The 14,094-nt window shown below is 51.9% G+C and overlaps 2 protein-coding genes and 1 pseudogene across 2 annotated transcripts in view; 2 read left to right on the top strand and 1 right to left on the bottom strand.

Moving 5' to 3' along the window:
* Positions 1 to 1,290: 1,290 nt before the first annotated feature.
* On the bottom strand, positions 1,291 to 5,213 carry OSR2 (odd-skipped related transciption factor 2). Its single transcript, XM_055286908.1, is given in 5 exon segments — positions 1,291 to 1,866; positions 2,632 to 2,731; positions 3,790 to 4,465; positions 4,468 to 4,558; positions 4,965 to 5,213. Coding segments are annotated over 5 exon segments (1,299 nt in total). The 3' UTR covers positions 1,291 to 1,683.
* A 5,676-nt stretch (positions 5,214 to 10,889) lies between these two features.
* STK3 (serine/threonine kinase 3) overlaps positions 10,890 to 14,094 on the top strand; it is a 488,063-nt gene continuing 484,858 nt past the window's right edge. The window contains 1 exon segment of the mRNA XM_055286906.2: positions 10,890 to 11,004. Coding sequence (XP_055142881.1) covers positions 10,912 to 11,004 — 93 coding nt within the window. The 5' untranslated portion in view covers positions 10,890 to 10,911.
* LOC129486994 (RNA-binding protein 4B-like) overlaps positions 13,361 to 14,094 on the top strand; it is a 35,463-nt pseudogene continuing 34,729 nt past the window's right edge.

Genomic DNA, 14,094 nt, shown 5'->3' with positions numbered 1-14,094 from the left:
AATCTCTGGTGAGAGATAAACATGACTTCTAGCCAGCTCCCCTGAAAACAGAGGAAGCAATTAGTCAGGAACACTTTTTGAAACCTCTTAGTAAGTTGAGTTGAACAAGGTACTGTTGAGAAATTTTGAGTCTAGTCCTCAAGTCTCTATCTACTTTTCTGGAAGATTTTAAGGTACAAACATAGGACATGTTGCTTGGAATCAACCTGAAAGTGAAACATGCCATCCCCACACAAATATACAAATTTTTAAAAAATCTGATAATGCCTTGTTTAACCTGTTGTTCCATATTAAACAGTTTGTGACAGCCTACTGGGCCACAGGTTCCTCTGTCGTTCCCTCTTTAAGTTAAATCACTTTCCTTCCAGTCTCTGCATAGTACTACTCTTTATCTCCTTCCAAAGCCCTCCACTCAAATCCTACACTATACTTCAGGGTTGTCACTATACTAGAGTCATGTTCCCCAGGAACCATTTAGGAAAGGTTGAAATGTCTCAGAAGGTGATTACATGTTTGCCATGAGCTCTATACATGGAGTAACCTGCACTTCTGGCATTTTCCCAGGGACAAAGACCAACCAGTGGTGGAAACCTCACTGGTAACCTAACTCAGTTTGCAGAGAAATCCTAACCTTCTAGAAGAAAGGACCCCCATCCTTGGAAAAAAATATTTTGTGAACATAGCTAAGTGGTTTCTCCTTTCTCCTCTTCTCTCCCGTCTTCTTGAAGGTTGTATCTTCCTGTACTCTTCTGTAGGATTTTAGACTTCTCTCTTGAAGACAGGATAAAGTCTCTGTCTACAGTGATAAATCATAGTGTTCAAAGTCTAATGGTAAGAGAAGTTGCCCATCATAAATTGTGACAATAGGCCAAGGACTTTTCAAAAATGAAGTGGCAAGAAGCTCCCACCTCTTCTATGCTTCCTGCTTCTTCCCATCCTGTGCTTTCAAGTGGGACAGCCATGGAAGTTGCATGTTGTATTAAGATATTGCATTTATCTGAAGGAATAATACACAAGTCATTGAAATAAACAAAAGGGGATAAAACCTCAGGGGCATCAATGTTTTAATATCTTTGAAAAACAAAGCAGCAGCCCAGCTGTCTAATTCCAAAAAGCCACCGTATAGAAAGGGAAGGGCTGAAGTTGCAGAATGAGAATTCTGAGAAATCTTATTTTTTAAACCTAGGGATAAAGAATGACCTTCAGTATTGAATTTTATAGAGGCAGCCCACTCTTCCAGAATCTAGAGGAAAAACAGCATTTAAATAGCAAGACACCTTTGCAGGAGTGTTGAAACAAACAAGAAAAAGTTTTATTTTGAAAATACAGTCTTTAAAGATAAAATTTGGCTTCCATTTTCCATATCTAGGTGCATCCAACAAGATCCAAAAACAAACAAAACAACAAAACAAAGACCCACAATATTATGTACAGAGCTCTAAAATGAGCTGTGAATATCTACAAGAAACTAGCATATACTCTTTGTGAAGGGATGTAGTGTGTGGCTTTCTACAGTTCTCAGTCCCCCAGAAGAAGAGTTAACTCCCTGGAGCTGCAGTGCGGCTGCAGCAAGGGAAGAGCTGGGGTCAGTGAAGGGCTAGGGATGCGACCCCCCGGGTAGGAGACGTGGAGAGGTGTCTGGGGAGGGAAGCAGCGGCGGCAGGGGACAGATCCTGGGCCTCTCTAGAAGTCCTGCCGCGGGGTGTGAGTCAGGCTGTGCCGCCGCAGATCACAGTTTCGCCTGAACACTTTGCCGCACTGCTCGCAGCTGTAGGGCTTGATGTCTGTATGGGTGAGAAGGTGAGTTTTCAGATTACTTCTCTGATTAAAGGTTCTTCCACATGTGGGACATTTGTGTGGAGATTCCTGTTCAGATGTGAAGCAAGCAAAGGATTAATCCTTCACACCACCACTGCACCCTTTTCAATAGTTTCTGTCTTATCGTTATCACAAGCGTTAACATAACACTCGCATGACAACAAAAGAGGAGACTTGCAGGAACAAATCTGTGCTCCTAATCCTCCAATCATGAAAATACACGTGCAGGCATACACAGAGGCCCGATTACACTGATAACTTCGGAGGCAGACCCGCGGCCACCTCGGTGGGCTTTGTGATTTCCAGCTCTTCACATTTCATCACCATGTCATAGGCAGGAAAAGGGGGAAGGAAAAACTCTAATCCTCTCTTAAGGAACAACATTCTCCTGGGTAATAAGGCTCCTCTTTGCTGGAAAACTAAACTATTCCTCAATGTCCTGAAAGCTACAAATTATGAGGCCCCTGGGAAAGAGAACGTATGGGATTTCACTATGCCTCCATTATCAAAATTACCTTTATTTCCTCCTAAACACGAAAGCTTTAAATGCAGGACAGATTGGATGAAAAAAATTCTAAAATTAGGATTTATGATAATCAAAGTGGCCTGTTTTTTGAGAAAAATATAAAAATGCTTTATGTTAAATAAGATTAATTTTACGTATTAAAGAAATCAAGTGTTGCTTTTCCCCCACCTAGAGAACTAATCTAAATAGAGCCTTTTAAGAGAAAGAGTCTGCCATTGAACACCTTTTTCAAAGCAGTAATGATAACACGAACCAGCCACTGTTTTTAAACAAGAAAACAAACTTACCTGCATGTGTAAAGTTTTGTGAACTGCCAGAGTTCTAGACTGACAAAATCCTTTCCCACACTCCTGACATTTGAAGGGTTTTTCTTTGGAATGGATATATCTGAAAATCAATATAAGGTTTCATTGAAATAACTTTGCTCCATGGTGAAGAGTTACTTTTAGCAATTACTTAAAAGGAAGTCGTGGAAGAACAAAAGAAACAAGATTTTCATTTACGTTTTTAGATTTTTTTTTCCTGTGTAATTCTGTTTATGGTTAATCTCAACTGATTCTCTTCAAAATATTCACCAGCCCGCAGGCTTTATCTACACTTGATGGCCCTCTCTGGCGTATTCTGGAGCTCGAAACCCCGCTGAACGGGCCTTTCTTGGCCTCCATGGTTTTCTCTGGGATTTAAATTGGCCAAATCAGGATGTAAGGCAAGGCCGTTTAGAGGTGCTAATTTTAGTGAATCCCTTAACAGCCTCGGAGGTGTTACAGAAGTCGGTTGGGTACAGAAGTCTCATCTCTGGGGAACAGCAGGTAGAGTCCAGAAAAGATACTCCTAAAAAGGTCTCCCCAACTCCTGAGAAGTTTTTACCCAATGATAACACTTACATTATTGCATGTCCTCAATTGCCTTGTATTAATGCAGAGTTTAAGATCGCGGAAGGGAGGTGGGAGCTGTTTGTAAATTCGGTGACCTCAAGACCTCCTCTCCTTCTCAACCGACAAATACAGCTTAAAAGAAAGGTCCCCATGGCAGGCTCTGGGGCGCACCTGGGTGGAGGGTGGGGGGTGAGGGGAGGGACGAAACCCAACAGAAGTAGCCCGACTGCAGCCAGGACCGGCACCCTAGGGTCCCTGGGTTCTTCCTGCACCACTCCCCACAGCACTAGGAGGAGATAGGATAACCATCCCAGGACTAAGGCCAACGGATTGTTCCTGTCCAAGACTGAGGAAAGGCCCTCCCTCATTCCAAACAAGAACATAGCAAGAGCCGCTGGGGGAAAGAAAGGGTAGATGTTGGGAATTAGCTGAACCGGGCTGGGGAGCGTGACTGAGGGTGTATTTTAGATCACAGGGCATTATAATGACACTTGGAATGTCTATCAGGACTCGGTGTGTCCAGGACAAATTCGCTTTCCCTCTCCCAGCTATCCTCTTTGCCCGCCTCACCTGTGATCCCGCAGGTGATCTTGCCTCCGGAAGGCCTTGTGGCAGATGTCACACGTGTACGGCCTCTCGTCCGTGTGGGTCCTCTCATGGATGAGCAAATTGTAGGATTTGGTAAAGTGTCTGCCGCAAAACTTGCAGATAAACTCTTTTTTCGTTTTGGACGGCAACCTTCCTCGAGAGGGCTTTCTGTCCGGAGTCAATTTACTGAGGCCCGAGATGGGGCTACCCAGCCCTGGGCTCAGTTTGGTCAGGTCTCCCATCTTAGGCGGATCCTCTTGCGTGGCAGCCACCGCCAAATTGGCAAAGTCAAAACGGGGCCGGTCCTTGTGCAGGGCTGGGAGGACGTGGGCAATGGCCCCCTGCTTGGGGTGGAATAGGTGGGTGGTAAAAGGCAGGGCCGGGAAGGGGAAGCGCGCGTCCACGAGGCCCTGCGCCGCCGCCATCTCCGTGATGGTGGAGCGGGTGATCTCGTGCACACTGGGATACCCCAGCGTCCAGTGGTTCATGTGCATGGTCTGTACTGCGCTGAGACCGTACAGGCCCTGCAGGTGGTCCACCGTGGCCGGGAAGGTGTTCACGGCCTGCAGGAAGGAGTAATTGGTGAGCTGCAGCGACGGATGGAGCGGGATGGGTGCTGGCAGAGCCTTGCTCCCCATTTTCCGGGATTCTGGGGGTTTGAGGGGACCACCCCTTTCTTCCAGGAATCAGAGGCGGGAGGGCGTGGGGCTCCGGCAAAAATCCAGTGAGACAACAGCACGTAGAGAAAGCCCTAAAAATGGCAGCGAAGAAAGGGAGAGACCGTGACTATAATCCAAGGCTGCTCCTTCTGCCCTTTGGCACCCGCGCAGGTTACCACACCTAAGTCTCCCTCCCCACCCGACTCCAAGTCTCCCCGAAAGAAGCCGTGAGGGGCCGAGTGGCACCTGTTCAAGTCCGCGTGCAGATCAGCCCTGGGCCAGAACAAGAAGTGCTCCGCTGGCGAGCGGGCGCCCAAAGGAAGGAAGGTCGGATTCAGACTCTAGGCAGATACGGAGCAGAAGACTCCTCGGTCGCGGGAAAACGAAAGGCGGACAGCGGGGCAGCACCTAGCCCAGCCCAGCCCAGCCCACCCTCCCCAAGCCTGTCAGGCGAAGCTCAGTCAACCGCAACGCCAATGCTGGCAGGCCGGGGCGAGCCTCTGTCGCCGCTGCGCCTCGGAGCTCCCAGGAACGGTGGGTTAACGGATGGGTCCTGAGATCCCATGCACTGCGCTGCCGCCGCGCCCTGAGGCCGCCTTTCCCGCGCTTACCCGGACTGCAAGCCTGCGTGCCAGAGCGAAGCCGGCGCGCTTCATCCTCCTGGGCCAGAGGGCCCTGGGAGGGGCTCACCTCGCTCCGCACTGACCTCGGAGGTTTTCTTTTTCCTTCCTCTGCCCTCAGCCCCATTTATCAGCGGTGACGGGCCGCAGGAAAGAAAAGTGACACCTCAGGGGCTGGATTCGGCCTAGAATCGCCCCCTCCTCCTATCCAGGGCCTCTCCTCCCAACCCCCGACTAAGATCCCTTCCAGATGGTTCAGGCTCCCAGGGGGTGGGGTGGGGGCGGAGAACGTCCCTGAGGCCGGAGGAACCCCTTTTCCCAGACTGAGCGCCAAGCTCTTGGGAGGCCTGAGCTGCTTCCCGGCCTGGCACCGAGGAGCGACCCCTACATCCCTCCACCCGGGATGCCCCAGGAGACTAGAGAGGGGAGAGGAGAGAGGAGAGTGCTCCGGGGAGGGAGAGGAAAGGAGCTGCAGGGGAGCTGCAGTAGGCCAAGCACAGGGTGGCCCTTGTTGGCTTGCAGGAACCTTGTCCGTTGGCCTGGAGGTGAGTGCGGCTGCGGTCCCGCCACCAGGACGCCCGGCCTGGGCCTAAGCAGGGCGCTTCCCCTCTCTCCGTGCTCCCAATGGCAACACGGGTCTGATTTCAGACGCAGGTTCCCGGGATTACCTCACCTACATTCAGGGCGGGCCCACCTTCTCCCACCACCAGCCCCTTTTTAGAAAGGAGTTCTGCCAGTTCGGGGGACCAGGGCCTTCCCTCTGAGGGCAGACCCCCAGGTGTAGGAGTCAGAGCTAAGCACGTTTCCCAGTCTGCGCCACCAACCGCCAAGCCTGGCATTTGAACCCAGCGGGAAGGCAGGAGAGACTCCAGCCTTCCCTTCCCACCCAACTCCTTCCTGCGCCTGAGTTGTCCTCTCCAGCGCGTTATGAAGTATTGCCTGTGGTTCCATCTGTGAGCAGACTTAGGGGGCTACGCTAATGACAGAGCTCTCTGGCAAGGCAGGATCTGGCTGCCTCTGCAGGGCCCACACCTTCCTCTGTTTGTAAGGGCTCGGGACAGAGATTTATTAACGAATCGCTTCTGCTTGGTGGTATGCGGTCTGGGAGTTCAGGCTAGGAGTTAACGAGAGGTGGGTAACAGTCAGAGGGTCTCAGTCAGACCATTCAACCGCAACTGCAAACACCCATTAGTAATCAACTTTCCCACCACAAATCACGATTCATTTTTGCTCGGTGGCAAGTCTCTTAGGGAGGCAGGAAAAAAGGATTCTACTAACATTCCTGGTAATCTATCTGATTTTTCCCTTTCAATTAAAAATAATAAATTATACCTTTATTTCCTTCTCTTTGCGTAATGAGGATTTTCCAGAGATTCAAAATATTATTTTTCCCTTCGTGTTGAAAAGCAACCTCTTTCCCATAGAGAGGAAACCGAAATTATTATTTGGGTGTATTCCCAGGCTAGATTTCTTAGAAATAAGTACAGGAGGCAAAGCACAACTCCCACCACAGAGTGTATGTGTCAGGGAGGGGGGAGCGGGCGTGGGGGGGAGTGGTGTCAGCTAAAGTACTATTGTGACTTGTGATTTCTATGCCAAAGGCACAGCGAACTCTGCCATAAAGGTTACACTGCCACAAAGTTGAGTGCCATCTTTTTTCCCTTTTCTCTGAATGGTTTATAACACAGAAATTAACGACTAGTATAATTCAGGTTCATGTTAGCAAAAAAAAAAAAGTGCTATTTCATAGTACCTGTTTGTTTTAATTTGTAGGGCAGATAGTTTCTTCATAGCGGAAGAGCAAACCATTGGTCCTTTTGAAACCCTTTTACAAACAGAACAACCTTAAATATCCACCAATGGCTCTTGCCACAAATAATTAGGATGGTTAAATTTTCACACTCCCATTGAGTTGCTGGAAATGTATGTCAAAAGAAGTATTTTAAGTGAATGCAGAGATCCTAAAGTACTTTCGTTTTGTCTAGAGCTGAGCCTTGTAGTTCCCACACTCCCTTTCAGGAAATAACAGCGATCATCATCTGCTGTCATTTCTCCACCGTCCCGTTTCAGACCACTGGTTACTTTTAATTTTGCAAGGAAAGAAACTTAAACCAATGAAAAGTCATAAATATGTTGGTGGAGCTGAGGCTACTTTTCTTTCATCAGTCTTCTTCACAGGAATTTCCAGGCATGTGGAGAAATTTTGTAAAATTTAGTTGACTGGCTGTCACCAAGGGAGATGTGTACACACTTAGTTCAGTGAAGCTTTCAAAACATTGGAGAAAAAAGTTAAGAAGTAACTTGATAAGGAGTTTCACTCTTTGGTAGTAATGATAATATTACATTGAATTATCTGAAAATAATATACAGTCAGGGTTCATCTGCTAAAACCTGTGCACTTGTATATGAGATAAATGACTGATGGTTGGATAGATAGGCTCACTGAATTTCAGCCCAAACCACAGAAGAATTTTATATAAATTAGAGAGCTATAGACTAAGTAGAACAAAGAAGATCATTAAAAAGAAAAAAAATTGTTAAAGGACAGATTGTTAGGGCCAGACTGTATCAGGTGAATAGAGAAACGGCTGCGAAGTTCCTGCCCCTTCACAGCGCCTCTGCCTTCCCAAGGAGTTAATTAAATTAAGATGCCTTCCGCATAATCTAGGTTCTGTTTCTCTGTGCTCCCCTTGCTCCCCCTGCGTGAGTAATTTTCTTGTTCTGCCTAGGACTGCAGTTTGTTTAGCAGAGAAAGTGGCTGTCTGCGCCCTTTCGCTTCGGGAAACGCCAGCCCCCTTTTGTTCTCGGCTAACAGGTAGGAAGACAGATCCGGGGCTCCCTCCACAAACACCTTTTTCTCGCTCCTTCTTCGTACAATTGCAACTCCTTTCTCACTTGCCATTTCTCAGGAATCCGAGCGTTTAAGCCCCCGGGGAGTTTGCTTTTGGCCCCCGCCTCAGTCAGGACTAGAAGGTAGGAGGAAAATTTTAAAGCCAGCACAAGGTTGACAAATTACCGAGGACTGAACTATTTCCCTCTTGAAATGTGCCTTCAGCGTCGCTGGCTGGGCAGGCACCGGCTGTCCGGGCCCGTCCACGCTGCGCTGCCGCGGCTGCCCCGGGAAAAGTCGACCCAGGCTTGCTAGGGCAGGGGCAGAAACACCATGGGATTGTGGGGTTTGATCTCAGTGTACGTAGACCAGCTTTTATAAGAAGTCTTGCTGACCGCTTAGATTAAATATCCCAAAACAAAACTAAGAAGCAGTATGTAGAAATGTGTGTGGCTGGGTGTTAGCTGGGAGTCGTGTGCCAGGGACCCAAGGAAGTGAGAAATACAGTGCCCTGGGATTGCATCCCCATGATCTATTTTCACATCTGAACTTGGGGCACACCAGATCGAGAATCTGAACCCCTCTTGCACCCCCAAACCCTTTCTTCCAAAGGGCAGCTACAGCCCCTTCCCAGAGCGAACACTCACCTCCCGCAGAAAGGTCAGCCTGGGCAGCCGCGCTCAGACCCGGTCCAGGCAGCGAGGCGCACAGCTTGGAAAGGTCATGGAGTCCACGCCTGGCAAACTTTTTTTTCCGCGCGGGGTCGCAGGAGTCGTGGACATGATCTGGAGGACCGCGAGCAGCTAAAGCGAGAGCAGATCCACGTCTTCGTCAGAGTCTGTGGACGCGGACTGTGTAAAGACCCGGCGTGCTTGGGGCCGGCGTTCAGCGCTCGCCCAGAACCTCGCTCTTCTGCGAACCTCTCGCTGCCGACTCCGGGTGAGGTCGGAGCCCACAGCCTTGCAGGGCCATCACCCTCCAACAGCAAGCACGCCGAGCTCCGTCCCCGCCCGCGTCCCTCCCCAGGCTGCCCCAGGCCGGGAGTCGTGGGCTTTAGTAGCGGCCCCGCCTCCCCTTCGGGCGGGCGTCCCGCCGCCGCGCGGGGCCCTCAGCGCCCTGGCTCCGCCTCCGCGCCCGGCGTCTGCTAATGGTCCACTCTGTTTACTTGTGTTTGGATAGCAACTGAGTCTTAAAGGCACAGGTTTGCTCGAGGTTTCCCTGTTATAGAGACGCAGCCGTAGGTGACTCAGTTCAAAACTCACACACAAACACAATGCCCACCCCCTTTCTTCTCGTTGCCACTTTTCCTTATACCATTAGAAACTCAACAACTGCTTCTCTGCCTCTCAAAGACTCCACAGAGAATCCCAAAGGGCATTTAATAGTTTTATTTGGTGCGCTCGCCGGCTTAATTTGCACATCTTAACACGTTCAATACAACTACCTTCACCGTAGAGTAAAATAATTCAGTTCTAGACTGCATTCTCCAGCATAAATCACTCTTTCCCCAATTTTAAACAGCTTTGTACATACTTTTGGTCAATTATGACTACATGTGTAGTCTGCTTTCGCCTGTTTTCTAAACGAAGTTTGTTTACAGAGGTGGCAATTGACTAATTTAGTAATTATTGCAAAGACGCGCGGAATGCCCCAGGAGAAATTTCTTCCAATATTTAAGCTTTAATCGGCAAATGTTCATTTCATACGCAGTAAACCAACTTGGTTAAAAGAGTGGGCATCTGCAACCCATTGGCAAACAATAAAGAATCCATCTGGAATTGGTGCAGAACAATCATTTGTAAAATTTAGGAAAATGCGATTCTAGTTTTTCAAAACATTTACATCTTCATTCCCAGCAAAAATTGAGTTCATTGTTCAGTCTCCAGGAAAGTTAATAGAATTCAAAGTGCAGTGATACATTTTTCAGGTCCTTCTAAAAGTTTGGTCTTGTGTGAGTGTAACTGCAAAAAGCACTTCAACCTCTCTGGAATAGGGGTGACCGAGTGACAGGAAGGGAATGATACACACCCATTTTAAGCAACTTCTTTTCAGATGTGATTTGCGTGATCAACACTAAGCAAAAACGCCCTTCGTCCCAGACGAGTTGCCAGAGGGGATCTGCGTTACCCCACGGCAAGCCCGCACTTTGAGGACGTAGATCTTCAACCAAGAGGCTGTACAATTCAAAGGTGTTCCGTCGAAAGATGGTTTTGGATGAAACTCCCCAAAGGACAATTCAAAAAATAATCGTGCGGGGAAGTAGACAAATATAAGCAGAGGCTAAAAACTGTCAAAAGGTTAAGCAGTAATTGGGGAGTCAGGCAGAAGCTCCCAGATATTATTTTATTAAGATAAAATTCTATTTTATTTATGCCGAGGTGGAGAGAATTTTTCGTTCCTTTGGTAAAACATAACAGGGGTCGCAGATTTTTTATCTGTCTTTCCAATTTTAAGTTCGCAAAGATTAAAAAGTGAGCTTGAAACGGAGATTCGAGTGTTTAATATCCTGCTGTATTTAACTGCTTCAAAGTAGATTTGACACACAGAATGGAAGCAGCAGAATGCCTAAGCATTCAGATTTTTTTTTTTTTTTTTAACGTTTTTCCTGGTGGGTCCCATAGGGGTGCTTTCATTTTAGAGATCAGTCCTGAGCCTCAGCTGCGGGATGCCTGCGGTCCTCTCTCTCCAACTGCCTCATTCCTACTGCAGCTTTTCCCAATTTGGGAGATTTGGAGGGAGCTTTCTCTTCTTTCAGACTCCCCAAGTCTCCCACTCACGGGGTGGTGACCTGAAGAGCGTTCCTACGCTTCACACTTCCTTTTCATCAAAGGGGAGGCAACTCCCCAGCAGCGGGCTTCACACCTTTCCCGCCCTTAAGTATGTGTACGTTGGGTGCAGAACCGTTTGGTTTTCCCGAGGGGTAGGCAGAATTTCCAACCACCCACGAGCTGCTCCCTCTTTCCGCAAACCTCCTAACCTCGGGGTTTTCCCATAAATGTGTTTACTTCGTCCACGCCAGCCTGCGAAGTTCCAAAATGGAGTGTGGGCCACGCCGGCGTTCTGGGCACAACTACGGTCGCTTGAAAAGGTAGGGAAGAGTCGGCGAGCTCCAGCTTTGGGGGATGCCGCGTGGCCCGGCCTCGCCTAGGCCTCCTGCTGGCCCTGCCGCCTCGATGGGCAGGTGCGCGCCGGACGCGGGGAGCGGCCAGGAGGCTGAGCGCAGCGCAGCACCGTCCGCGGGCCCTCCTGGGCCACCTCTGCGCCCACTGGGGGCTGACCCTTGTGTTTCTCCAGGCTCAGACCCAGCCAGCCCCTCGTCCCGGCCGGCGTCTAGGGCGCAGGCATTGCGGGGCCCACCCAAGAGCAGGTCACCGGCCAGGCTCCCCGCCCGCCCCCAGCAGCCCTCGGCGCAGAAAGGCCACGCGGCCCACGGGCGAGTTGTGGGTTTCGGGTGTGCGGAGAGGGAAGTCCCGGAGTCTGCAGTGGCCCGGCTGTGCCCCGGGGGCTGTCTCCGCGGAGCCGTTCCATTCCCGGCGCGGCCCCGGGGACCTGAGCTGCTGGCTCGCTCTGAAATTTCCGCTGACCCGGTCATCTGCTGTCCTCGCGGCTCTGAGCTTTCGACACCAAGGACGCTCTCAGGGAAATGGCTAACTGACGAGGGGCGCGCGAGCAGCGGCTGCCTGAACCCCAACCGCTGCAAGTTTACGCCCCAGGAGGCCGGGATGAAGGCCAGGGAGAGGAAACGCGGAGGAGGAGGTGGAGGAGGGGGCGCGCAGCGCAGGCCCCTGCCCCCCGGCCCACCCAGGAGGCTCTGCCAGCTAAGCAGCGAGCAGGTGTCAGACACAGACTTCCCTGGAGTTGACTCTCAGCCTCTCCCACTCGGACCGCGCGCCTCTCCCACTCGGACTCGGATCCTAGAAACTTTTAATCTTTAAAGAATACAATATGGAAACCTTATCTTCTTCCAGGGATCCCAGCCACTGCCTCCGGGGACTCGCCTCCCTTCTCCTCAGCCTTCCACTGCCTCTGTGGGGCGGGGACCTTTTGCATTTGAACTTCCCGCACTGTTAGCCGTTTTTCGCCAGAGCCTGGAGGAGTAGGGAGCTTGGCTCTGCTCAGGGTGTGTGCACCCTGGCCCTGGAGTAGCAAGGACGCCTGGGGAACCCAGAGGAGGATTGCGTGTACTAGGCCGAGTCGAGGGTGCGGAGAAAGGGCAAAAGGCTAAGAATTTTATCTTTTAAAACAGCGAGTCAGCGCCCGCGCTCTCAGCAGGGCTAAGTTGGCAAAGCGCAGCCGCGGGCTGCACTCCGCAGCCGGCGGGAAGGGCCGCAGCGCCCCCTGGAGGCACCGGCCGCGCTCTGCGTGGCGCGGGCTGAGGGGGCGGCCACACTGGCGGCAGGCTCCGCGGCTTGAGGGCTTGGCCACCAGCTGCCCCGCCGGCCCAGCGGCTCCCTGTACCTGGGCCCGAGCCCCTTTGCTGCAGAGAAAGAGTCGCGTGTGCGGTAGGGGTCCTGTGGAGAGGGCCTGGGCCTATTATCAGGGCCAATAAGCTTCTCCACACCCACCGTCGGGTCCTTTGTGGGAGCCCCACATGGTGCCCCCCACCCCAGAGCCTTTTCTCCTGGTGGGTTTCTGAGACGGATTTTTCGGACCCACGACGCCACTCTGGGCTGCCTTGACTTCCCCAGAGGAGGAGAAAGACACCAGTTCTGACCCCAGCGCAGGGAGTTCGCAGGCGGTCCCGTGCCGGGCGGCGCAGATTCCAAGGCCGGGGACCTTGTCTGGGCGGGAGATGCAGCGGGGTTTCCCAGGGGACCGCGTGCAGACAGGCTGCCCCACTCCCACGGATGGCGCGGGGGCCTTCCCGCGTCTGCGGGAGCTGAGGGTCGCTCCTCACTCCAGGAACCCCGCCACCCGGAATCGGGCCGGGCCAGCCAGCCGCAGGCACCCTTCCGGCCACTAGCCTGCGAGGCACTGAGTCACAGGGAAGGGGAGCTCAGTAGGAAGGCCGAGCACGGGGTCGCAGGGCAAGTTGCGTGGCCGTCGCCGGGGTGGTCTAGCCTGGGGACAGAAACTTCCTTGAGCCCAGGTCCAGCCCGGGTTTGGATTTCCCAGGTGAGGCCCTCGGCTGCCGCAGCGGCGGAGCCCAGAGCCAGGGCAAGGCCACCCAGGCCACCGTCAGCCCCTCGCTAGTCGCAAGATGCCTCCGCGACCCTGGAGCGTGAGGATGGTCCCGGGGCAGGAGCGGGCGGAGGAGCGGACCGGCTCCTACACAAGCTGGATACGGCTCGGGTTCCGCGGTCTCCAGGTCCGCGCCGCACGCCGAGGGGGTAGGAGCGGGCTCCCGGGGCGCGCGGGCACAGAGCGTGCTTTCGTCTTCCGGTGACTCCAGGGAAGGGGATCTCCTGCAGTTTGCCTCGTCGGAGAGAGCCAGGCCAACGCCCATGATCCCGCGTCCAAGGCTGCTTCGAATTCATGGTGCTTTTCGAACCAAGCGCGTCAGTGTCCGTGACAAGGAAGACCAGGTTTACTGACTACATCGCAGTGAAGGACAGGCCCCAGACACATCCGGGGAGAGGGGGGTTCTCCGCACGGGGCCCCTCTGGGAAGGCCCCAACCGCCCAGGGCGGGACTGGCCCGGCTGTCGTGCTCAACCTGGGTGGACGATGGATGACAGAAAAGAACATCCTCGGAAAAGACTAGGGCACGGTCTGCAAACCTATATTTTCGTTAGGCTTTCATGTTGTGTGTGTTTTTCAATGCACTTGCCAACGCCTAAACATTGGGAAAATTCAAACGGAAATCTTGATTTCCGATGACCTCCGTTCCTACGCGGCAGTGAGTTGGCTGGAGCTGAGCAGCGCTACCCTCCCGTCTCCGGACTTGTTTTTAAAAGGCCGGCTGAAGATTGCCTTGGACATTCCATTTCCCACTGCAGATTTCGCTTCCCTGGGACGCTGGGATAGGTCCGAGTTACGCTCTAGAGCAGCGGTTCTTAAAGTGTGGTCCAACAGCATTCGCATCATCTGGAACTTGTTAGAAATGCAAACTCTCTGGCCTCACTACTAAGTCAGAAACTGGGAGTGGGGCCTGGCAATCTGTGTTTGAGCAAGCCCTCCAGGTGATTCTGATGCGTGGTAAAGTTTGAGAACCACTAACCTAGATCAGATTGACATTG

Source organism: Symphalangus syndactylus, chromosome 7, assembly GCF_028878055.3.
Source record: "Symphalangus syndactylus isolate Jambi chromosome 7, NHGRI_mSymSyn1-v2.1_pri, whole genome shotgun sequence".
NCBI lineage: Eukaryota > Metazoa > Chordata > Mammalia > Primates > Hylobatidae > Symphalangus > Symphalangus syndactylus.
The sequence above is the reverse complement of the archived record's forward strand: the minus strand, read 5'-3'. Positions and strand labels throughout refer to the sequence as shown.